A 26503-nucleotide genomic window follows, 5' to 3' on the forward strand; every position below is an offset into this window, starting at 1 on the left:
GGAATCAAATTTCCTTACTCCTTCCGCCTTTTTGAGTGATCATTAATAGTTACTTCCGTTTCTTTTCTTGTATTTCTATGTATGAGAATGTATATGTAGGAGTAGTTGCATGTGAGTGCAATTGCCTGTGGAGACCAGGAGAGGGCGTCAGGTTTCCTGGAGCTGGAGTTAACCTGCAGTTGTGAGCCTCCCTAACATAGGAGCTGGGAATTGAACTTGGGTACTCCAGAAGAGCAGCAAGTGTTCTTAACTACAGAGCATCTCTCTGGCCCCATAACTGCCATGTTATTATTATTATTATTACTACTGTTATTTGTAGCACAAATTCTAATTGGTCTTAATAATAAAAACCTGGAGTCAGATATCAGGGTGAAAGCTGAAAGATCAGAGAAGCAGAGCAGCCAGCCTCTAGAAAGATCCTCTAGGGATCCTCAGACTGAAAGGGACAAGCTCCTGTCTCCACCCGGAATTATCACTTCCTCTCTCCTCCTAGCCATATCACTTCCTGTTTCCTCCTCCCAAGTACTGGGATCAAAGGCATGAGATCCCAAGTGCAGGGATCAAAGGTGTGTGCCACCACTGCCTGGTCTCTAGTGGTTAGCTCCACACTCTGATCTCCAGGCAAGCTTTATTTGTTAGAGCACAAACAAAATATCACCACAATTATTGTTGTTGTTGTTATTATTATTGCTATTTTTTTTCTTTTTTGAGACAGGATCTATGTGTAAACCTGGAACTCTCTATGTAAACCAGGCTGGCCTTGAACTCACAGAGCTTGAATCCATTTCTTGAATCTAAGTGTTTTGCCTGTATTGCCATGGATCCTTAGAACATCGCTCAAAATGGGCGTCCTCAAATGAGGGAAAATCTGAGACTCAAGGCGCCGTCTGGGCCAGTCCAAATCTGTCTCTCTTCTCTGTCCTTCTGCGTCTGATATAACGCTGGGCCTTTGGTTAAAAGTCTAGGCTTTAATAGTTTCGTGTTGTCTGTGCATTGTACTCCTGGAGCATTCTGTAGCCACTGCTGACCTCCGCCCGACGGTGGTAAGTAGGCCATTTTGATTGTATAACAAAGCCTTCTCAAAGCAGTGTTACCTCGAGGACCTTAAAGGGAGTCATTTATAACATTCAGCTTAGCGTCTACCCTTGAAGTTTAGAAGGTCTACTTATAAAGCATTGGGTTTTTAGGTGATTGCCACTTGCAGTAGGTGGAACACCCCTTGCTCACCCAGACGTGGGCCTCCTGAGGGGTGAGCTCACTTCCCCACAGACGGTGACTAGCCACAGCTGGTACAGCAGAGCTTTGGCTGACGTTTCATGGAATTTTTGTCCCACTCTCTCAAAGTTAGTGCCTTGCATTTCTGGTTTTTTTTTGGTTTGGGTTTGGTTTGGTTTTGGGTTTTTTGTTTTTTTATCTTTTTTTAACCTCATCTTATTTCTTCTCCTTTACTGACATAATTGAGAATTCTGGCTTCATTTCTGGTTTTGTTGTTTTTTGTTTTTTGTTTTTTTTGGCTGTGCTAGGAATTGAACTCAGGGCTTTGTGTAGGACAGGCAAGAGCCTGACTGCTGAACTAGAGCCCTGGCCCTTACTTCATTTCTGGTTCTGACAATTAAACACGGCATATGGCCCATGAAGCAAGTAAACAAATGTTAAAAAAAAAAAAACCAAAACAACCAAAAACCCAGCCAGTTTCATTGGAGGCCCCATCGAGAGACCTGCATTTCTTCATCGGTGCATCCGTCCACCCTTGGTTCCAGCCTGCCTGCCTGCCCTTTGTTCTGCCTGTAGCTAGCTCACATTCTGTGGGAAGGTGGGGCCAATTACATCAATCTGAGAGGAGCATGGAGCTCCTCCCTTTGTCGGGAACTAAAGAAAACACTGACGATGATATTGATCTTGACGGACATGCTCTCTAGCTCATAGCTGTACCTGGAAACTTCCCCAGATACAGTAAGAATCATTTTCTGAGGTTTTTAATTAAGAGTAGAGTAGGGCCACTTTGCATTCAAATAAATGCTTCCTGTATTCCAGGCTGGCTGTTTCTTTTGTGCCCTAAGTTTTGCCAGATAGGGAGAAGCGTAAGCTTGGGATGACCAGCCTTGTAAATAGCGGATTAGACCTTCCTCAGAGACATTTTCATGTATGTGTGAGACACTGAGGAGCTGCTTAAAGTGCAGGTCCTACTTCAGGAAGTCTGGAGTGGGTCCTGAGATTGGATGTCTGGCAAGACCGAACTGCTCTTTGGGAGCCAAACTGAGTAGCCAGCTCTTCCTGGAGCCTCTGTCTGAGCTCCCTGGGAAAGATGATCTCAGTCATCGAGATATTACTGTACTTATCACCGTACCTGAGACAGCGTGGACTTAGCAAATGGGTTTTGAAGAGACAGAGAGAGAGGCAGGCGGATCTCTGAGTTAGAGGCCAGCCTGGGCTACCAAGTGAGTTCCAGGAAAGATGCAAAGCTACACAGAGAAACCCTGTCTCGGAAAAAAAAACCAAAAAAAAAAAAAAAAAAAAAAAAAAAGAAGAGACAGAGAGGAGGAGGATGGAGGGATGGAGAGAGAGAGTGTAGCTTTGGGTTTAGATCTGTGTTGAATCCTGGTCTTGTCACAGACTTTGTGATTTTCCCTGGGAGCCTCACCTATGACCCCGAGGCAGGCTCCAGGGCTGTCAGGAATCAGCCAAGCTGTACATTTGGTAGATTAAGAACGCTGGCCCTGTAGGAACCTGTTGAGGTTCCGATTCCAGCTCAGCAGTTCAGGAATTAGCAGTGTAACTTCATTCGGGTCATTTAATGTCTCTGAAATAGTACCAAGCCCAGTTCATTGTTATGAATATAGATGAGCGCATCCATGTAAAGCCCTTGGCCCCGCGTCCGGCCTGGTAGTTCTAAGCCTCTTAGTATGAGAAGTGTCTGCATCAATAAAACTGTAACCCAGCACTTTCTGGCCAGCACTCTGTGCTTCTCCACCCCAGGGAGCAATGATTTGCTTTTGGTTTTAATGATGGCTGTTATTGCTGTCCTAAGTTTGGTGAAATATTTGTAGGTTATCCTAAATTAGTGGTTCTCGACCTTCCTAAAGCTGCGACCTTTTAATAGAGTTTCTTACGTTGTGGTGACCTCTAACTATAAAATTATTTTTGTTGCTACTTCATAACTGTAATTTTGCTACTGCTATGAATCATAATGTAAATATCTGATGTGCATGATATCTGATATGCGATCATTCGACCCCCCCAAGGGAGTCACAACCCACAGGTTGATAAATGCTGTCATATATATTGGAGACAGGGACTTGCCCTGTAGCCCAGGCTAGTTAGAACTCACTGTGTAGCCCAGGCTGGCCTGGAACTCATTTCTCCCACCTGATTGCTAGTGTTTCACGCTGATGCCACCACCCTGGCCCTGATCCCTTTTTATGTGTTTCTTCTTCCCTTCTCTTTCTCTGTAGAATATCTGAACGTCAGGGAAAGGACTGGGAACCAGTATTTAAGTTCAACCACCCCTCTCTTTTTCATTTCTTGTGTTGCAGATCCTCAAACCCAGGATCATAATCTAGTGAGAACCCAGATGGTTGAGATTCTGGTCCAAGGATTATCTCCCCGCTTCCCATTAGCAGTCCAAGTTTTATGAGCAAAGCACCCCCGGGTGATTCTCAGGGGAAGAATCAGGAGAGAAATCATGTGACAGATCTAGGGACATGTACTAAATACCCTGTAGGCGTGGTCTTGACCATGGGGGAGGGAGGCAATCCTTGGCGGGCTTTCTGAGGGGCAGGGTCTAGGATGGGAGGAGAGGGACCGGAGTGGAGATTCCCAACATCCCAACCTTTTGGGGAATGTATGGGTGCTGGTTCAAGTCTGGCTACTTCCTCCTGGTAAGGGACGATGTGGGGGAGTGGGGAGAGTCAGGATTCGGTGGGCTCATGCTCGGCAGGAGGTATGGGTGAAGAAGTGTTTGCTTAACTGCCATCCTGGAGACCACAGGGATCTGTTTCTTGAGGAAGCTGAGAAGGCAAGTTGCTAGGAGAAAAAAAATAGATTATTACCATCGGCCCTATGAACGTGGCTAGCCATGGGGAGAGTGAAGACTGCCAGAAACAATGGTTTCTGGATAAAGATGGTTCAAGGATAAAGATGTGCCCATTTATCCTTGATAGCTGCCCACTTGAGTCTGGAGAGGTGGTACGGGCACTGATGTCCCAGGAGCTTGTCCCAGGGGATGGCGTGTTCCAGGAGTCCCATAGCCATCACATTGGTTTTCCTGGGGGTGGGGAATCCCTCCACCAAGGATTATCTTTCTGTTGCACAACACATTCTTCACCCGTCTGTTCATTTACTTTTAATATCAAGTAACAGCTTTACATTGCTTCTTCTCATATTGTATCTAATTGTGACGCCTCAGTCCTTTTTTAAGGTTTTGTCACTGAAATCATCAGTCGTAGGGCTTTGTTTCATTTCGTTTTATTTGCAGAGCGGTGGAGTACTTGATAGTCTATCAAATGCTGCTTTATGGGTACAGACTGACCCAGTGTAGACTCTTTTTAATAATAAGTTTGTATCTGAAAATCACTTGTCACCGATAGCTTCTCCCCGTACTTTGTAAGCCAATAAAAAGAAGTTTTATGTCAATTTCAGCGCCAGAGGTCAGTGATTTTAAACAGCCAGTTGCCTTTTAAAATGGTGAGGTAGAACTTGTGGTGAAAGCTGTCGGACCTGGTGGTTTGTGTGGAATTTTCCATTACAAAAGAAAGATCGGTTCTCTCTCTCTCTCTCTCTCTTTTAAGTTTACAGGAGTACAAAGTAAAGATTTAAAAACCAAAGAGAAGAAAAAACAATAAAGAGAATAAAGGGACTTCCTTTAAATACTTCATTCTAGCACAGTGGTTCTCAACCTTCCTCATGCTGCGACCCTTTAACACAGTTCCTCAAGTCGTGGGGACCCCCAACCATAACATTGTTTCCGTTGGTATTTCATGCCTAATTTTGCTGCTGTTATGACTCATGATGTAAATGCCCGGTATTTGACCCCCTCAAAGGCGTTGGTAACCCGCAGGTTGAACACAACCGTTCCAGAGTCTACAGTGAGTGCCAGGCCTGACAACCTGAGTTCTTATTCTGGTGGAAAGAGAAAACCAATTCCCCAAAGTTGGCCTCTGACCTTCACATGCTGATGACATACATGTGTATGCACACAGATGGCGTGCACGCACGCTGTCTCACACACACACACACACACACACACACACACACACACACACACACACACACACCTTAAATAAATAAATAAATGTAATTAAATGCTCCCATCTTATATAGCTAAATTTTCCTGCAGCCTAAGGTAGTTCCTAATTACTAATTACTAATAGAAGATGCTTGCATAGTTAGTAGGGGCTCTTCTGAATTCCCATGTGGGAAGGTACGCACTTTGGGAGCTCAGTGACACCGGGCATCACCTGGTTCCCTGGACGAGTTCAGGGCACCGTGTATTCTACAGGTAGTGTAGGAAATAGGTCAGAAAAGTCAGGTCACACTGCAATGTCAGAAAACCTGTGATAGTTTGAGAGGCCTGAATTGGCTGGAGGGGACAGAGATCGCCTGCCTCTGCCTGCTGAGTGCTGGGATTAAAGGTGTGCACCACTACCCGCCTGGCTTTTACTTGTCTTGATCACCACCACAGCTGAACTTGGGAGGATCCTCTCGAGCCATAGGGGGAAGCCGTGATTGGAACACTGAGGCAAAACCAAGTTCAACATTTGAAAGGCCCAGTGGAAAAGCCAACTGTGGCTGTTTGAATGAGAATGGCCCCCATAGGCTCATGTGCTTGAATACTTGGTCCCCATTTGATGGAACTGTTTGGGAAGGATTAGGAGGTGTGGCCTTGTTGGAGGAGGTATGTGACTGGGCTTGGGCTTTGAGGCTTGAAAAACCCACACCATTCCCGGTCAGTTCTCTCTTTTCTTCATGTCTGTGGCTCAGGATGTAAGGTCTCAGCTACTGCTCCAGCACCATGCCTGCCTGCCTGCTGCCATACCATGATACCCACCACAATGGTCGTGGATGCTGACCCTTTGGAATCTTGAGCCCCCCAATAGATTCTTTCTTTTATAAGTTACCTTAGGCATGGTGTTTTATCACAGCAACAGGAAAAGGACTGTGACACCAGCAGAGGTATTTGAGCCATCTACTGCCATGCTGCAGTGAGTGAGGCAGGAGGGACAGAATGGGTGTTTTAATGTATTTTAATGGCCGTGGTTTGTACGTTCGTATCCTCCTTCTTGTCCTGCAGCGGCCTCAGCATTCATCCCCTCCACTTGCACCGGTGTTGGAGCCTGTTGAAGACCCCTCCTGCAGCACTGCCTCCTGTCAGGCCGCTCCCACACCCCTCTTCTCTGCCCAGCTCTGTCAGACTTATTCATGCTTTGATTTGGTGGGGGAAGAAAGTGCTTGGGCTTTTCCTCTGTTTAAAAAACAATGGAAATTCTCTTTGGGAAAGAAGCCTTCTCCATAAGAAAGGCCAATGGGAGACTGGCTGGACCAGGCTACCACAGGCAGGTCCGAGTTGGTTATTCATTTTAGCCTGGTCGAGTCTATGGAGTAGCTCAAGCAGGAGTCTTTATTTGGACAAGCCCAACACCCACGTGCCCTTGGGCTGTCTTTTCCTGCCTCTCTGCAGCCAGACCTGTAAGCCTTCTTTCTGTGGAAAGATTTAAAATGCTGAGGACAAAGCAGGGCCACATGAAGCGTTCGGGCGATGCTCTGCAGTTATCTCAAGATCCTGTTGTTCTCCCTGCTGAGAACAAGCAATTCTGATTCTCTGGCTCTGCTTCTGGGTTTGCTCTGCCCAGGACTCCACCCAACACTACTGTTGACTTCTCGGGACTCCTTATCTCAGCTTTATCCTGGACATCCCACACTCCTATACCAGTGTTAGCGGATGTGGTCTTTTCCCAGTTTGAACATGATCACTTATGTTTCAGGAGGCCGGTGTTTTCTTCCCTAAGCAGAGCAGGCTCTAGGGACGGCCGCTTCTGTGAAGCAAGGGTCTGCAGGTAAATTTGTCATATGTGTATACATAGCAGCCTTTGGCTTAATCTAATAAAACAATATGAATTTAGAGAGGTGATAGTGAAAGGTTTTTGCACCCTGACAAGCCTCTCCGCTGACACAGCAATCCAAATTAGACCAAATCAGACCGAATTAGAAAAAGCCCAGGTTTAATGGGTAAAGCGTTCCTGGGTGATTCTCCGGCCCCACAGAGAGGAGACAGGGACAAGAGACTGGAAAACCATGTGTCTGTTTTCTGGGATGCAGCTTAAATACCCTGTGGGAGTGGTCTCGAGCCTCTCTGGGAGAGGAGCTGTGTTTGGCAGGCTTTGAAGGAGCAGGTTTAGGGAAAGAGATGGGGGAGGGGAGTTGAGGTGGATCTTCTGCCAGAAAATTCCAGACTCTTTGGGCATATGGATGCCAGAACAGATAGCAAGACAAAACCAGGTCCCTTGAATTAAAGATGGAAAAGGCAGATAAATAAGATAGACTCTACAATTCATTTAAAAGAAACTTAATTGTGAAAATGTAGCATTATTCAAAAGAAATATATAAAATTCTAAGCACCGTTTAAAGATGTTTCTTTAAATTAGATTCAGGTCCCTTTAGATTTGCTAATGAAAAATTTACTGTGGTTCATTCTGACGATGGCTAGATAATTGAATTTCTCTAGAAGGGCTTGTCTTAGATAGGTTGCTATTGCTGTGATGAAACACCATGGCCAGAAAGCAAGTTGAGAGGGAAAGGGTTTTTTCGGCTCACACTTCCTCATCACTGTTCATCAAAGGAAGTCAGGACAGGAACTGAAACAGAGCAGGAAGCTGGAGGCAGGAGCTGATGCAGAGGCCGTGGAGGAGCACTGCTTACTGGCTTGCTCAGCCTGCTTATAGAACCCAGGACCAGCAGCCCAGGGGTGATGCCACCCACAGTGGGCTGGGCCACCCCACATCAATCCCTAATTAAGAATGTGCCCTGCAGGCTTGCCTACAGCTCAGATATTATGGAGGCATTTTCCTAATTGAGGTTCCCTCCTCTCAGATGACGTAAAACTAGCCAGCACAAGGGCCAACAATCATTCTTAAAATGTTTTTTTTTGTTTGTTTGTTTTTTTTGTTTTTGTTTTTGTTTTTTTTTGTTTTTTTTCGAGACAAGGTTTCTCTGTGTAGCTTTGCGCCTTTCCTGGAACTCACTTGGTAGCCCAGGCTGGCCTCGAACTCACAGAGATCCGCCTGACTCTGCCTCCCAAGTGCTGGGATTAAAGGCGTGCGCCACCACCGCCCGGCCTTAAAATGTTTTTAAGGGGCCAATGCGATGGCTCGGTGGGTAAAGGCGTTTTCTGTGCAAGTCTGTTGACCTGAGAATCCATCCCTGGAATCCATGTCAAGATGGAGAGAGAGAACCGACTCCACAGCGTTGCCCTCTGACCTCCACACGCACACCGTGACACACGTGCCATGGCACACGGGAACACACTCACGCAGGTCTGCACACACAAACAAGGAAAGGATGCAAGCATCAGTTTGTCTGACAGAAACCCTCCTTTACGGCTGACTTTTTACAGATTGCAAGTTTAGATGACAAAGTTCTGAAACTCACCCTGGATGCATTGTGTTAGCCTTGAGGACACTTTATGTTCTGTGTAGCTGTGTCTGTGTGGCATGCTGGAGTTTCTTCCGCTGTCTGGATCTTACCCATCCCAATTCAAGCTCTTCCCCTGGGAGAGGAATGACTGACCTCTGTTGTTCCTGTTCTGAGCTGGGTGTTGGATCTACTTCCGTTGCACCCTCCCACAGCTGCCGTGATAGTGTGACTCCCATTTTACAGATGAGAATCCCAAGGTGGCAAGCCCAGGCCCTTGGACCTCGTCAGAGTCTGAATTCAAATCCTGAGTTCCTTAAGTCCCCAGCCTTGACTCTTCACTGTGGCCGACTTGCTCTACCAAAACCTCCCAGTCTCGACCCTGATAGCCTAGAGATCTCTCACAGCCCCTGTCTCTGCTCCTGTGTCTTGCACAGAGCTGGTACTGACTCAGCATTTGCTGGTGGAACAGCCGCTGTCTTTTTAGCAAGGGAGCAGAGGTTCCTGTTTATGACCCTACGGTACGGTAGGATCTGAGCTCGGGAGGAACCTTGCCTCCAGTATTCTTTCTAATACCAGGTGCATAGTATGGTAGTCTTGGTTTTATCTGATTTTCTACTTAGCGAAAAATCTGCCTAAAAGCTAAACTTATATTGTGTGTGGTCTTTTGCTTTACTGTGAAAATGATTCAAAATGTATAGCTCTTTTGTAGCTTACAGTAATCTTTCATCTCGTTCGAGTTAAGCAACTGTTGCCTTTTTAGATAGTAGAGTGAGAGATAAAAATGAGTGAGGAGAAGGACCTACCCTGGGAAGGCTTAGAGTTTATTTAATAAAAGAGGAATGTAGATCGTGTATGCACAGAGCACGTGTGAGCATGCACACACACACACACACACACACACACACACACACACACACACATTCTCTCTCTCACACACACACATTCACACACACTTTGGGTAGATGTTGACTAAGACAATTTTAGGCATCCAACTGACAGCTTGTTGTGTGCAGTGTGTTTTGGGAAATAAATCATTTAGCATTGCTGCTTAAACTCTCAGTCACTAGCATAAAGGTAAAGGTGTTCTGTGTGTCTTTTCAGCAAGTTCATCTCGGACCGTGAAAGCAGACGAAGTCTCACCAACAGCCATTTGGAGAAAAGGAAATGTGATGAATACGTAAGTGTCATCGGGGTGCTCCCTGACTCTAACCACAGGATGGGGACAGCGGTTCTGTGTGTGTCGGGCAGTATAAAAGCATACGTGCTCACTGGAGTACACCTCGGATGCATGGGGACAGCACTTTAATTCACATAGCACAGCACTGAATCTTACTGTGCCGCTGGCTACGTTTTCTCATGCAACCCATTAAAACAAATCAGACTGCAAAGAAAGTTCTGGAGTTTCCTTTCTCTCTGGGTTCTTGGTAGCATTTGAAAGGCTTTGGCTTGAAGAACTACCTTGAGACTGTATGCTTAGTGAGGATGTTTGTTTCTGCCGTTCAGATCCCAGGAACGACCTCCCTGGGCATGTCTGTTTTTAACCTGAGCAACGCCATTATGGGCAGTGGGATTTTGGGACTCGCCTTTGCCCTGGCCAACACTGGAATCCTCCTTTTTCTGTGAGTATTGACATGACCATGCACTCTGTTTTACATCTGTTTATGTATGCTTCCTGTCGGGTCCCAAAGAAACAAGTGGCTAACTGTGGTGTCTTAGCTTACCAAAGATCATGCTTGGCCTCTAGCTCACTCAGTCAGTACCTGTGGCCCCTCCCAGCACTTCTCACCCCACCCACCCCCTGCCCTAAACCTCCTCAGCCCAGGGGGCGTCCCTTCCCTTCCCCCAGCTTCTCACTCCTGTGTAAACCTGCCATTTCAGCCAGGCCCTCTCTGGGCCCTCTCTGGGCTCCGCTCTTGATTTTCTTGTGGTCTTCTTTTGTCTCTTTCTCTTCCTCTCTTGATTCCTGCACCCCCACCCTACCTCATGGCCCGGTTCCTTCTGACTCTTCCAGATGCCTCTGGCTCTACCCTCCCTCCTATCTATGATAAAAACCTCCTTCTCAACCATACCTAGGAGCGGTCAAGTCTCGTTTTCACTCACTTCCTTTGTCACACAGAAAAAAAGAAATGGAAATGTTTCTCAACAGTTTTTATTTGTTTGCTTATTTATTAATTTGGCTAAGGAACCAGAACATACTTTCAGGTTCGTCTGAACGCCTTTCAGGAATACACTTAGTCCCTACAAGAAAGAAGAAATTCTTTCTTATTAATCAAAATGCCGAAACTTGCATTTGTAAGGACTGAAACATTCAGAATTAGCTTTAACTTTTTTGTATTTGTTACTTTTGGACTCTACTTGTCACTGTAAATCTCAGCCACATGGTCACAATATTAAAACAGGTTTAATCCAGACTTTCGTCACTCTGGAATTTGAGCTGCTCTGGAGCCTGTACTGTGCTCGAAGGTAATTGCAAATGTGTTGTGGTAACTATCCCAGATGGACCAAGGAATTGTTTGTTTTGGAGACGAGCGGTGGGTGTCCACCTTTCCTCAGAGGCAGTGAAAACGGGCAATTTTCTGTTTGCATAAGTTTGTCTGAAACTGTTAGGTGGGGCTTGGCAAATATTCCCAGTTGGAACTTGATTAAAATGTACTTCCTGGAAAATTGTCACATGTCTTGCCTCTTGACACTCACACTCAGGTGTCTGGGAGGTCACACCCCCCTGCCACCACATTGGCCTGCTCTGTGCTCCTCTGGTCCTTTCAATGGGAACTTTGTTTTATTGGAAGCAGTGATCGAACTGGCCAGTTAGTGTGTATACACACACACACACACAACACACACACACACACACACACACACAATTCATATGTATATGTGGTATGTATCATGAGCCAGGTGCCAGGTTTAAGAGTAAAGTGGTGATATTGGACAATATACTTTAATGGTGATTTTTTTTTTTCTTCGTGAAACTCTGAACCTCTGAAGATGCCACAGACATACTTAGGTAGTTACAGTTGATTTTCGTTGTATGTTAAATGAGGCATCTGTGTCAGTCCCCCGTCCCCCCCATCTCCTCTTCTACACACTGGTACTGTCTTTTTTTCCCCTCTGTATAACAGTCCTGGCTGCCCTGGAACTCACTCTGTAGACCAGGCTGGCCTCGAACTCACAGAGATCCTCCTGCCTCCGCTTCCCCTGGCCTCACTGGTGCTGTCTTAAGCAGATACCTGAGCCCCTCTGAGATTTGGTTCCCTGGACGAGGAAATCTTATTAGGAGTGTCACACAGCCCTGCCAATCTCTAAAGCCCCATGGCTCTGTGACTTTTCAGTCATTCCAATGCCAGCTATCTATCTATTCAGAAATGTGTATTTCATCAATTTCCTTTGCTTTTTCTCTTTTTACATTAAAACTATTTATTATCAGTATTATTGTGTGTGGGCTTGTGCGTGAATATGGAGGTCCGAGGACAACTCTGAAGTTGGTCCTCCACCCTTACAGGGTCTGGGGATGTGACTCCGGTCATCAGGTTTTTGTGAAGCAGATGCCTGCACTCAACGAGCCCTCTCAGGTCCCAGGGTTCTTCCTCTTAAAAATCCACAGTAACATATCAAGTTATGTGTGGACACAGTGTGAAGTATCCACATGACCACCTGACTTCACACCAGGTCTTTAGGGAGTCTGTGTGTCAACCATAGGGGAATGGACTGTCACTAGTCACCTGCTGTTTCTGGATTTACTTCCTTGCCATTGTTACTGAGACACGGCCTCTGAACGATGCTTGTGTCTGCCGTACCTGTGTCTTTGATTAGCAGCCCGGGCAGCCAAAGCCCTCTGTGTTAGCAACAATTTGCCTTCAGGATTTTGAAGGAGTCACTGCCTGGCCTTCCTGGGACAAGGTCCCATGTGCGTCTCACCTGAGGTCTTTTCTACGCGTTCTGGTTTGGGTTTTCTTTTTACTGGGCACACACTGCATGTCCTTGTCCCCACTGTCCTGCAGGTCCACGGTGGCGCCTTGATGTGAACATTTCTTCACTCATGTTAGGCCCTTGGGGTGTCTCTTTCATTTTGTTTTGTTTTCTTGTTTCTTTATTTTTGGAACAGGGTCTCTCTCCATAGCCCCGGCTATCCTGGAACTCACTGTGGAGAAAAAGCTAGTCTCAAACTCACAGAGATCTGCTTGCTTCTGCCTCCCTGGTGCTGGGATTAACGGCATTCACCACCACACCCCATCCTCCTCTTCATTTTGAAATTCAATCCATGACCTTCCATTTGGGGACATTTTCTTACATGATTGTGTATTGATGTATCTTTTTTTTCCACCACCCCTAATGATATTTCACTGTCCTTTCTAGACTGTCCATTTTCCTTCAACACTTTATTGTTTATTTTACATCTGCTAGTCTTTCTTTTGGAGAAGCTCTCTAAACTGTTCCCTTCCAGTATCTCTTGGCTCTTCGTCATGGTTTCGGCCTGTTCTCTGAGGACTCTAACAGTAATTCTTCTCCGTTGTGGAAAATTTCAGACATGGAGTGGAGTAAAAGATTTCCATGTACCCTTCTTTCCACAACTACACATGTTTGGTCAACTCCACCCCTAGATTTCCTGAAAAACCAAGCTATCACACCACTTTATCCACAGACATGTTTATGTATAGCTCTAAAATGTAAACACTATAATGTCATAGCTAAAACCTACAGGTAATGGTTCCTTAATATACCCAACGAACATTAAAATTGCTCTGATTTGTAGTTTTTATTTTATTGCCATGGCGTCTTACTATGTAGACACCTGGCTATTTGCAGAACTCACAGGGATCTGCCTGCTTCTGCCTCTCCAGGGATGACAGGTGTTTACCACCACAAACAGAAACCATCAGGTTATTCAGACAAGGTCTGTAGAATGCAGTTGGCTGATGTGCCTTAAATCTCTTTTAACTTCTGTAGGTTTCCCAATTCTCCTTTTTCCCCCATGGGATTCATTTATTGGGTAAACTGGGCCATTTCCCTGCCATTATTTGCTGACGGAGCCCCATGTTCCCAGTTGACTTCTGTTGGTTGGATGCAGCCTTCCATTTCACATTTTCCTCAGAGTCAGGTGGTACTTCCATTTTGGCCCTGGTCTAGAATGGGAAAACGGGGCGAAGTTGAGCCTGGCACACATGAGTAGGGCTTGTAGATAGTAGCTTCCCTTGAGGTACTTGCAGAAGTCCTTCCCTCCAGGGACCACCAGTGTGGGTTCTGTAGGATGCTCCTCTTTGGCTGTTCGGATTATCCTACCTGTAGGGCATGGCAGTGGCTGCCATCTTCGTGGGGACCAAAGCGATAGGGAGAATGTCCGGACATGCATGTGTTCCTGAATGTCCAGTTTGTGTTACAGTCCATGCCTGTTCCCTTCCTCGTATGTTCGTCTGTCTGTTTTAAAGAAAGGTCTCACTGTATAGTCCAGGCTGGCCTCAGCTTGCACTCTTCCTGCCTCAGCCACTTAAATGCTAGGATTATAGATGTGTGCCACCACGCCTGGCTAGGCTGTTACTATGTGTTGACCAACATCTTCAGACTTTTACCAAAACAGAGGAGGAACAGCTGGTCATCTTCATGGCATATACTTGTGGTGGTGGTGGTGGGGGGGTGTCTAGCAGCTTCTTCAAGGAAATTAAAGATACTCAGCATACTTTTGGCCTACTTTTCCCATTGCCACTGGCTTCTAGGAAAGTTGCCAGTACCTTTGGAGGGTTTTGGTGTGATCTAGATTGGCCTTGGTCTTCTCGTCTATCAGGTCAGGTTCCAGCTCTGTCTGCATCTCCTCCACGATGCTGTTGTCTTTATGTGTTACTGACTTAGCAATTTAATAGGAAGTGAAGGAGTAAAACAAAATCCTGTCAGTGGGCTTTCATGTGGGAACAGGAGTGAATCCTTGAACCCAATCCACCAGTCCTAGAAAAATCAATGATTTTTAATTATACTGGCTTAGGGATGACTGATCTCATCCACTGCCTTTTAATCACTGGAAGAAGCTAAGGATTGGGTACACGGCACTTAGTGTTGAAGGGAGCGGGTTCCCTTGGATGAAGCTGTTAGGAGTCATTTTATTTGACGCACCTGGAGAGCAAGCACGGCCTATCACACCCCAGGGTGGACTTTCCTGAAGGCCGCTGTAGAAAGACGCAGAAGTTTCTCACAGACCGTGGGACTTTGTGGCTTCAGAACAAGGGAGCACAGGCGTGTTTTAAAGCCAGCTGCTCCTGCTGCTCACAGCCAGCAAGCCGTTGGCAGGCCCAGGGAAGCTCAGGCATCAGCTGCTCCAGGGCCCCGATCCAGGCTCACTGGCCAGCAGACAAGGGGAGTCCAAGACTGCCTGGGCTTTAGAGCCTCAGCTGGGAAGGCTCCTCCCTGTCGCCCTGCGGCTGGGTGTGGAGCTCTTCACTGGACCCTCTGGGAACGTCTTGGTGTGATTTCTTTTTCTTGGATGAGCTTCAGGTTTAGTTTTGGGCCAAGCATAATGGCTGCCGTTAGCATGTACCACACCTTATTCAATTAAACTCAACGGGTTCCGCCCTGTTAAAAGAACGCCGTTAAGTTTGGGATTTTGTTGAATTTTGGGTCCTTAATATTACATTCAGGGGCCGGGCGGTGGTGACGCACACCTTTAATCCCAGTGCTCCCCGGGAGGCAGAGGCAGGCAGATCTCTGTGAGTTTGAGGCCAACCTGGTCTACAGAGTGAGTTCCAGGACAGGCACCAAAACTACACAGAGAAACTCTGTCTCAAAAAACCAAAAAAAAAAAAAAAAAAAAAAGAAAAAGAAAACAAAACCACATTACACTCAGGGAACAGGAAGTATGCTGGTGAGGATTCTCAAAGTATGGCTTAAAGAAATGAATCATTTTCTGCGGGAAACAAAACGGGGCCAAAGCTATCACAGAACCCAGGTGGCCCCAGGAGATCCGATGAAGGAGTCACTGCAGAAGAGACACACTGTTATTTCTTCTTTATTTCTCGTCTTTTTATAAGCATCCCTCTATCTTCGTCTCAGCAAAACCAAGAGTTAGAGATCAGTTTTGAGGGCAGTTCAGCAGGTAAAGGCACTTGCCGCCAACCCTGATGTTCTGAGCTTGATGCCCCAGGACCCCATGGTGGAAGGAGAGAACCAACTCCTGCAAGTTGTCTTCCGACCCCCACATGTGCACTGTGGGATCTGCTCCCCTAAAATAAACTAGGCTGATAAATGCAATAATAATAATAATAAAATCAGTATCGAGCTGAGCATCAGTACCGGTGGCACCTGCTTGTAACCCAGCTGAGGCAGGAGGATCCCAAGTTGGAGGCCAGCCTGGGTTACACGGCAAGACATTGTCTCGACAAATAGCCCCTAAAAACCAAAAATACAATTCCATCAATACTGATATGGAAGGATGGTGTTTATTTTATATTTGTACACTTTCTAAATATCTTTGTTAAAGGCATACATTTTTATAGGAATTGAATCTCTTTAGGATATATTGTTTTCCATAGCACTAAATAAATGAAATATTAAGTGACAGAATCTGGTGAAACAATAAACTTTATCCTTTTCCAATAAACATCTTAGCCCATTTTACCATTTCTTATTTTAACAATATTACCTTTAAATTAGTAATCATTTTGGATTTAAAAAAAATTTACTGAGCTGGGTGGAGTGGTACGTGTCTTTAATCCCAGCATGCAAGAGGAAGAGGCAGGTGGATGTCTGAGTTGGAAACCAACCCGGTCTGCATAGGGAGTTCCGGGACAGCCAGGGCTACATAAAAGAGAAAGCCTGTCTCTCACAGTCTGCCTCTCAGGTTTATGCCGTTCATCTGGCTTTTACTCAGGCTCGCGGGACTGAATCTAGGTTGATAGCTTTGCACAGGAGGCGTTTTTACCTTTTGTATCATCTCCCGAGTCCAGCACTGAAGCTGGAAACCATGAAGAGCAGACAGTCCACGATAACTTCCAAAATCCCAGTCCACTGTAGACCGTGAGTCTGTAAGCAACCCTTTGCACACGTTACTTTCCAAGCAACAGTGTAGTCTGTGCAAAAGTAATGGTTCCAATTTTAACGCCAGATATTTGTGGGGTTTTGCTCTCTGAAAAGTTTGTCTCCCGTGGGTGGGTAGTGACTGTAGAAACAGAAAGGGTCAGGCATCTAAAGCCACATTCTTCAAAGGGGCGTGTAGGAGGAGCTGCAGTATTGGTACTAGCCCCGAGGACTCGAGGGCTGCCATGAGGAGTGAGTGAGTGTATGGTTTGTGTGCATGTGTGTATATCTATGTACGTGGGTGAGAAAGGATGCAGACGGTGCTGGTCGTGCCTGGCAGGGTAAGCACTTTGTAGTCAGTATTTGCTAGAGTACTAGGTTAATAGTCACTAAGTACTTATATCATTTATTGCACAGTAACTAAAGGTAAATATACACACCATATTATCCTGTTTAATCCCCACCACCAACACTACGGGTTAAGTATTAGTTCCATTTAACTAACCCCCTGAGCTATCCCCACAAGCTTCACTGAGGCTTAGTAACTGTCCGTGACTGTGAGTTAGAATATGGGGAGCCAGGAGTCCATCTAGGCTTGTGGGATCTAAAACAGGGCACTGCCCCTCACTGTTGCCATCCTCAGGAACCAGACGTGTTATTAATGTATTGAGGAAGTACAGCCTTACCAATGGCTGTCGGTCAGTTACTATTTACTTCCTAATTATGTAGCTTTAGGATGATGAAATCGTCAGCATCCCGGGATGATCTTGCTAATGCTCCTTTAAGATCAGGATCCTCCACAATAAAGGAACCAGTTTTGCAGCATTAGATGGTGCAATTTGCACATCTGAGGCAGTTAGATTCCGAGCAGCAGCCTAACTAACTCCATGCCTAAGGTGCATTGCAGAACCATAAGCCTCTAAACTGCATATGGCTGTATCAAGTACTCTTCTGCTGCTGTGATGAAAATATTATGACTAAGGCAAGAAAGGGTTTATTCTCGCTTAAGGTTCTAGAGCGGTTAAGAGCCCACCATGATGGGGAAGCGGAGCAGCAAGTGGCGGGCGTGGAGGAGAGCTCACATCTGTTACCACAGATGTGAAATAGAAAGAAGGAAGTGGACGTGGAAGAGGCTTTCCCCTCCAAGCCCGCCCTCGGCTCCTCGAGCAAGCCTGCGTCATCTAAACCTCCCCAGACAGCACCATCAACTGAAGACAGAGTATTCAAATGCCCAAGACTGGAGGAGACATTTCTTACCCAAACCACCGTGGTGGCTTTCACACAGTCTGCCCGGTTTCCCTCAGTCAGTTTAAGGTCTTCCACAGAGCCCTTGCAAAGAAGTAACTGAACTTTTGGTCATTTATTGTTAATCACAGATTCCACCGAAGACTGTGGTCCACCAAAGATCCGTCTCTTCTTAAACTGTCGTTATTACTTGTCTATATATTCCCAAAAGGTGGAGGGATGGAACCATGATGATTTTGCCCTAAGCAGAAGATGGTTTATGTGCTACATATCAAATTATTTTTGTTAATGCTAAGTCATCTTCTCTGGGCACTCCCTTAAGGAAAGACAAATCTGTAATATAAAAATGGAGTGGTTAAACGGAAGTCAACAAGGAGACCTCGCTCTTCCGGAGGATCCTAGGAGGTCCACGGATATGGTCAGATTCATCTCCCTTCTTGTCAATCGGTTACTTGTTTTTTAAAATTCTTTGAGTTATAGTCACGGTTCCTTAGAAATGATCTGAAGAGAAAAATGTTGTTTTGCTGGCAGCAAAACCCGCTGGCATCAGAGGCCCTTGTTTGAGAATAATGACACTCGAGGGGAGAAGGGACATAGTCAGCTTGCCAGCATTCGGAATTCATGTAGAAAGGACAGGGCTAGAGCCGTTGAACTCTATTGAAATTCATTGGCTTTAGAAGCTCTTCAGAAATAGAGAAATACTCACAATGAGGGCCTGTTCTGTAAACAAAGGGAGCTGGCCTGTGTAGGAGATGGGTCCCAGGCATTATTTTCAAAAGTTGAACACTGATTGCTTAGCTTGGGTCATCTGAGATGTCTCTGACAAATTGGTTCCAAGAATTGGATTCTCTGGGTCTCAGATGGGAGCCTGTGTGTGTGTGTGTGTGTGTGTGTGTGTGTGTGTGTGTGTGTGTGCTTCTGTGTGCTGTGCACGTATGTGCATAAGACTTCACCTTGCTTAGACTCGGTCACCTCTGGTGCTTTAGTCCATCAAGAGCATAGCACAATGGCTTCTGTCTTGTCCTACTGTGTCTTTCTTAGCTTGCAAGAGACAACTATGTGGTCTTTAGTCTTCACCCCATTATTCAACTCCACGATGCATGGAATACTTTTCTGTTAACTCTGGCTCACTGTAGACAGAGTATGCATCGGCCCAGCAGGGCAGGTTAAATACAGTCTGGAGAAACAGGTTTGCAAAGCCAAGTTAAATTTCATCTCCTAGAGCAATAGCCAACTTAATAGAAAGGAAAACTGCTCCTGTGTAGCCCAGTTAGTTTTGCCTTGCTCTGTGTTAGATGCATGGCATCAGAGGTCAACATCCATGTCAAGGGTTGGCACACAGTGGCCGACAGAACGTTAGCACAGTTATCTGCTTGAGAGTGGCCTTTATTTTTTAAAAAGAATATAGAAAAGACAGCCATACACTATGCTTGATTTTATAGAATTCCAAAAATGTTACGTTGTCCCCTTCCATTTATAGATGAAGAAATTGAGATCCACAGAGGTTAACTGGCTTTTCTCAGGTGACCATAATTCCTGGGGGTAGAGGACCATATCTATTGTGTACTCCTGGTCCACTTCGTATCCATGGGCATATGTGCAAGTTCCCATGGAAATGGAGTGAGGGAGGACACACGGATGGAGCCCCCCACATCCAGCAGGCTTCTGGAACTGGAATCTAAACCCAGTCTAAATCATTTCACTTGTTATGCGGACTTTATCGGTCATGAAAAGTTACATCTTCAGAGGCTGAAAGTGGGCGACATTATTTTAAAGGGTAGACATCTAGGTTTGAAGAGAAGAAAGGCCAGTTGTCCTTGTAGGATCAGGAGGAGGAGTTAGGACAATGTATGTCAACAGTTACACATTAAGTCCCACACAAATCCACAGTCCTCTACCCACTGCCGGAAAAAATGGGAAATGATCGTAAGGAGTGGCTTGCTTTTTAGCCAGTACAACTTCCTCCTCCAAGCTCAGGCCTCCTGCTTTCTGTCTTCACATCTCTTTTGAACACCCCTTTCTTTGTAGGGTGATATTAGATTCAGACATCAGTGAGATGGATTTTGCTCTCTGGATTAAAAATAGCTAACTCACCGTGGGGCTAGTTCAAGGTCAATTTTTTGTGAAAGGATTTCGACTAGACTTGTCTACAAGGAAACACATGAAAGGTGTTGGATGGGTAATTGACTTCCGCTTGTTCCTGGGCCAGCCTATTAAAACCATGGCTCATGGCTCTCCTCCGCCATTGTGTAAATAGTACAAGTAACCGCACACCACCGGATCCTAGTGTACTGATCCTTTGGCTCTCCTACTTTGGGCAAAATACTTAACCTCTATGCTTCAGTGACCTGTAAATGGGACCAGGGATGGTAATACTTGAGAAGTGAAATACAAACCATGCTTAGGATGAACACTCCAAAGTTTGTTTTTGTTATTAACCAATAAAGTGCTTTATTACTTGTATTAGGAATCCCATTACGTTAAAGGTCTTAAAAAACTCCTTTGTGTGTAAGAGGAATTTGAGTTCTTCAAAACATTTAAAATATTCATGTGAATTAGAGACTGAAAACCTGTCCTTACTGCTTTCAATGTGTGTGTCCTTCCCATTGAGTTCCCAGTGAATGAAGTTCTCTGTGTCCCTTACCTCTGCACTTACACTTTGTACCACGGTGGCTCCCCAGGGCAGGGGCCACCACTGCAGGAACCCCCTGAGAACCTGTAGTTGGCATCTCTTTCCCCAACCACTTTCAATGTCAGGGTCCCTCACTTATATCCATCCCTTGTCCATACTCAGTTTTCTTGTTTTGAAGATTTATTATTTTAAAGGGCAGGGGAGGTGGTGAGTGAGTGTGTGTGTATGTGTGAGTGTCTGTGTATATGAGTATGTGTGTGAAAGTTTGTGTGTTTGAGTATGTGTGTGTATGAGTATGTGTGAAAGTATATGTGTTAGAGAGAGAGAGAGAGAGAGAGAGAGAGAGAGAGAGAGAGAGAGAGAGAGAGAGAGAGAGAGAGAGAATACACTTATGAGTGTGCAGGTGACTGGGAGGCAGGCCATAGATGTCAGGTCCCCCAGAACTGTAATTACCAGACAGTTGTGAGCAACCTGATGTTAGTGCTGGGAACCAAACCATGGTCCTCTGGAGGGAGGACTGCAGACCCTTAACCCCAAAACATCTCTCCAGCCCTGCCCCCATTTTTCTTTTCCCATGCCAAGCTCTCTATCGCACGAGCCTGGAAAATCCCCAGATGTGAGCCTTCCCGCCAGACAGCCAGGCGTCACTTTCAGTTCTTGGTCTCTGCCCTCAGCGGGCCCTCTGTGCTGTCTGCCCTCTGCTGTTTCCAGTTCCCCTCAACAAGGACCCCAGTCTGTATAGGGGTGTGACAGAAGAGTGGCGGGGGATGGGGGGGTGGGGAAGGGGGTGGGGTTAGCGGAGACGAAAGGTGGGGACTAGAGGTAGAAGCCCGCGAACGGGAAGCCAGCAGCAGAGGAGGAGCACTGGGAGAAGGTGAATGGCCAGAAAACAATAGATGTTTCCTTCTGGTTGATCTAATTCTGTTGTACTGGATTTAAAATCTTCCTTACAAAGCCGGGCGGTGGTGGCGCACGCCTTTAATCCCAGCACTCAGGAGGCAGAGCCAGGTAGATTTCTGTGAGTTCGAGGCCAGCCTGGTCTACAGAGTGAGATCCAGGACAGGCACCAAAACTACAGAGAGAAACCCTGTCTCAAACAAACAAACAAAAAAAGCAAAATAACTTTCTTACAAATACCCTACCTTAGCCAGCAGACTGACTGAGCTTTTAAGTGAGGGGTGTGGGTTGCTGGGAAACAGAACGTGTGCCACAGACTGCCTGTGCTTTGGTTCGGTTTCTGTGTGAGCTGTTCTGCCCACCTCATCGAAGCTGGTAAAGTTGTGTTCTACTGCTCCCTGGATTTAAAAGGGAAAGACTTAGCTGTTTGATTGTCGGCACAGAAGAGGCCAACAACATGCCACTTTCCTTGGTTGTTCTAAATCCAAACTGATACACCACAGGCTGTTCCCGCCGCGCCACTGGGGTTCAGCTCTGACGACATGCAGGCTGTGCATCCGATGTGCATTCCTGGTGAGGTGGGCACCAAGGTCACCTTGGCTTCCGAGAACAGCTTCACAGTGAGACTGAACGTTCAGAACAGACAGGCGAGGGTGAGGTGGCGATTTCTACCCTGTCCTGGTAACCCTCAGAAAACCTCCGGCAGACAGAGGCAACGGAGAAACCCCAGATACCTCAGAAACAACACCTGCAATGAGCTGGCCAAAATTTGCTTGATAAATACAACCTGAATCTTTAGAGAGAGAACTCTCCGGAACCCTTGACATCCCGGGGACTGTTCAGCCTGTGGGCTGCAAGGTTGATGGTGATGGCCTCCACCCTCATGACGACATGGAGGACATCAGCATGGTGCAGTGGGTTGCCCAGCTAGTTAACAATGGAAAATAGTTCAGTATAGAACATCTGACAGGGAAAAAAAAAAAAGGAAAAATTACATAGTGTGGTGATGCTCAAAGCCTAGCGGAGGCATGGGGAGGGGTGTAAATAATGTTTAAAAATACACCTGTGTGAAGGAAAGAACCTTAAAGGAGTTGAGCAGAAACGTGGACACAGTCCGGCTCTTCACAGAGCCCGTCGGTGTCACACGGCAGTGGTGGTTGGGCAATGGGTGCTCCCTTTCATTCTATTCTTTCCTGTTCCCAGTAGCTGAGCTGGGAATGTCTGTTGGTAGGGCATCTCTCTGCAGACAGTGTGGCAGGTGTATAGATGTGTCATATTATGAGAATCAGGAACAACTGAGATGTGTCTGCCACAGGGCCAGAGCTTTGGGTGTGGTCCATGGACCTCCAGCATTGGCGCTTCTGGGAGGCTAATGTTAGGAATGCAGAACCTGAGGTCCACTCCAGACCTGCCGGATAGAATATTCACCTTATCAAGACCTGCGGGTAATTCCGCAGTGTGGGGCAGGGAAGGGCAATCTGTTCTTCAGAGAGGAGCTGGTCCTGGAGAAGGTACAAGCTCTCAGCTGGGTGACAGCCCCAGATACCCCCACCTGAGCTACTTTTGGCTTCACAGCAGTGGCTGCTGTTTTATTCTCCTCTCTTCCAAGGACTCAGCTGCTGAGGTGGGAGTGTTGGTGGCACTTGGCTGTATAATTAGACCTTTACAATCCAGTGTCACCTCTCCTAAAATATCATGACATACTTGTTTGCAATGGTGGCTCAGGGGTACTTTACCAACAAACCTCCCAATTTAAAGAGGAAGTTTACCCAGTTACACTCGTGATATCACCACGATCACGATATAGAATATTTAGTCACCGTAAATATTCTAGTTCCTTCTGTTGTTACAACCTTTCCATTTCATCCACATAAACTTTAAAAGTGGTGTTTATTATATCACCTGTACAATCTTTTTCAAATGTGTGTGTTCGTTTACATGTATGTCAGGACTGCACATGCACATGCATGCGTGTATGTAGATGCCGGAGGTGCTGACATTGGGTGTCTACCTCAGTCAGTCTCCACGTTAGATATTAAGGCAGGGTCTCTCACTTGGACTCAGTGTTCACCAGTTCAGCTAGTCTGGAGAGTCAGATTGCTCTCCAAATCCCGTCTCTGCCCCTGGAGCCCTAGGGTATAGCTAGACTATCACACCTACCTACCATTCAGGTGGGTTCTGGAATTCTAAACTCTAGTCCTCAGATAAATACTCTACCCACTGAACCATCTCCCCGTCTCCTATCTGTACAATCTTTACATGTTATAGAAGTCTAAGGAATTATTGCCCTGTCAGTGAGATTCAAAACAATGACATAGACTTTTTTTTAAAGATAAGTGGGGCTGGGGAGATGGTTTAGGGGTTAAGAGCACAGTCTGCTCTTCCAGAGAACCTTGGCTCAACTCCCATCATTCCTATCAGGCAGATCACAACTGTCTGTAACTCCAGCTCCAGTGTGACACCTCTGGTCTCTCCAGGGCACCAATATCTATGTGTATGTACCTACTTAGAGATATATACATAATTAAACATAATAACAACAATAAATCTTTTTAAACATTTTAAAGGTGTCTAGGGAGATGACTTCATTGGTAAAGTACATGCCACACAAGTGCAAAGACCCAAGTTCAATCCCCAGAACCTGGGGTCTTTTTTTGTTTTGTTTTTGCTTTGTGTTTTAAAAAAGTGTTGTGGTGGTTCAAGCTTGTGATCCCAGCTCTGGTGAGGTGGAAACAGGCCAGTTCCTGGGGTTTGCAGACCAGCCAGCCTCACCTACTTGGCAAGTTCTATATCACCAAGAAACTCTATCTCCAAAAACAAGGTGAACAGCTTCCGAGGAATGATACCTGCGTTGTCCTCTGGCCTCTAGACTCCCATGTACACACAGGCACGTGCACCCGCACAAGCAGGGACACACACACACACACACACACACACACACACACACACACACACGAAAATAGGTCCTTAGAAGTTCACTGAGATGACTTAAAATTTTCTAGCAGAAAGTAGAATAAATTTATCTTAGAACACCATCACAGTAGTTCAGAAGATTGTGGAGGGCAGGTGTATCCCCTGGGACTAAATGTGGGAAGATTCTTTTTGTGCTTTTGGGGGCTCAAGCAACATCCTGGAGTAAATGATTAAACAGCTCATTTATATACAGTTGCTTGTGGTCCTTTAGAATCACCAGACTAATGTCAACCGTTGAGATAAGTGGGAACGAGCAGGTCACAGGACTGTTCTTAGGGAGATAGGTGTGGCTTGATTTTACCAGGATATTGGTGTAGTCTCAGGTAACTTGCAGACAAGATCCTAATTGTGAGTTCATTGATTCTTAGCTAATTTGTACATTGGTGTTGCGTATGAACAGGTGAATTAAACCGTCCTTGCCTGACTTGTAATCTAGGCATGAAAACACATGGTACAGCAATAAGTCAGGAAAAGGATTCTGGATGCCTGGTGGAAAGGGGGTCTCAGCAGGAAAAGGGTGATGGCCACAGACCGTGGCCTTTGGACATGCTTGCAAGTAGAAATGAAGAGTCCTTACTGCTGGGTAGACACGAGGCATGGGAGACAGGTGACGGGCCTGTCTGACTTGCAGGTTTGGGCTTGAATAGTTGCCTTACGGGTGGCTATTTCAGGTCACCTGATGCAGGTGTAGTCCGTGGGACTCTCCACAGTCCCTACCAGTGATTTGGAGGAAGGCAAACAGAAGACGGGAAGCTGATGAGATGAACAGTACAGGGTAAGGAGGAGTAACAATTCCAAAAGATGTCATGAGACTTGAGAGATCCAATGGATTATATGTACATGTGGAGTTTTGCTCTTTGATAGACAAGATAGGGCCAGGTAAACTTAGTCTAATCTCAAACAGACAAACAAAAACAAAGAAGTTGGTATGACTGCCAGAAAAATGAATCTCAAAATGAACTATTTTTTTTAATGTATATTGTTCAACTCAGAGCATTAAAAAAAATCCCATCATGCTTTGCACCATTTAGACAAAAAGTGACGTCGTGTCTCCGTGTTTGTCCCAGCACACAGCCCTTGAGGCTGACTGAGGTGTAGACAGCCCCGATGCTTACCAGATGAACAGATGAAAGGGTTGGAGTTGGTTAAGTCAGAGAGCACGGCAGTGGGGAGGTCTGTCCAGCAGAAAAGCCGCTGGAGTTCAGGTAGCTTGAGAAGGGCCCAGAAGGAAAGTGAAGACCCGGATGGAGAAATAACCATGTCAGCTCGGCCTCATTTCTGACACACACAACTCCTAGAAATGGAACCGGTTGCCTAGTGCATTCCCCGTCAGGAGGCTTTGTTGATTCGATGTCTGCTGTTGGCACAGAGCAAAGAGATCTCCTTTCTGGGGTAAAATGCCAGGCAGTCTTTGAAGATTGTGCTCTGATCCAGGGGTCTAAAATTCTCTCCTTTCTTTCTTTCTTTCTTTCTTTCTTTCTTTCTTTCTTTCTTTCTTTCTTTCTTTCTTTCTCTCTCTCTCTCTCTCTCTCTCTCTCTCTCTCTCTCTCTCTCTCTCTCTCTCTCTTTGAGACAGGGTTTCTCTGTATAGTTTGGGAGCCTGTCCTGGATCTCACTCTGTAGACCAGGCTGGTCTCGAACTCACAGTGATCCGCCTGGCTCTGCCTCCCGAGTGCTGGGATTAAAGGCGTGCATCACCTAGAATTCTGTTTCTTAACAGTCTTCTTGTCAGGAGAAACAAAGTCTCCTAGGTTATTCCTGTATCACAGCTTGGGGAAGAGGTTCTTTATTTGGGGATTGTATTATTCCTGTCTCATAGTAGCACAGGCTAGCCTTGAACATGCTAAGTAGCTGAGGTTGGCCTTAAACTCCTGATCATTTTGCTATCGCCTCTCAAGTGCTGGGACTCCAGGCTTGTGCCACCATATCTTGCTTCCTATACCACATCTTTGAAGTGTTATTAACACAAGGATTCTTAAAACTCCTAACTACATCCCTCACAGTGGTGGCTTTCTTCCCCCCGCCCCCAACCTGTCCACTTACACTTACACATTCTAGGTCCCTTTTTGGCAAAGATGACCCAAGACTGGATGAGCAGCACCTCTACAACTCAGTTATCACATGCAACCA

At 45.9% G+C, this 26503-nt stretch overlaps 1 protein-coding gene across 1 annotated transcript in view; it reads left to right on the forward strand.

The window, feature by feature from the left end:
- Positions 1 to 26503, forward strand: part of Slc38a1 (solute carrier family 38 member 1) — a 64655-nt gene that overhangs the window by 17934 nt on the left and 20218 nt on the right. The window contains exons 3-4 of the mRNA XM_059247384.1: positions 9730 to 9805; positions 10132 to 10247. Coding sequence (XP_059103367.1) covers positions 9730 to 9805; positions 10132 to 10247 — 192 coding nt within the window. The remainder of the gene's footprint in view (positions 1 to 9729; positions 9806 to 10131; positions 10248 to 26503) is intronic.

The sequence above is a fragment of the Peromyscus eremicus genome, chromosome 20 (genome assembly GCF_949786415.1).
Source record: "Peromyscus eremicus chromosome 20, PerEre_H2_v1, whole genome shotgun sequence".
NCBI classification, from domain to species: domain Eukaryota; kingdom Metazoa; phylum Chordata; class Mammalia; order Rodentia; family Cricetidae; genus Peromyscus; species Peromyscus eremicus.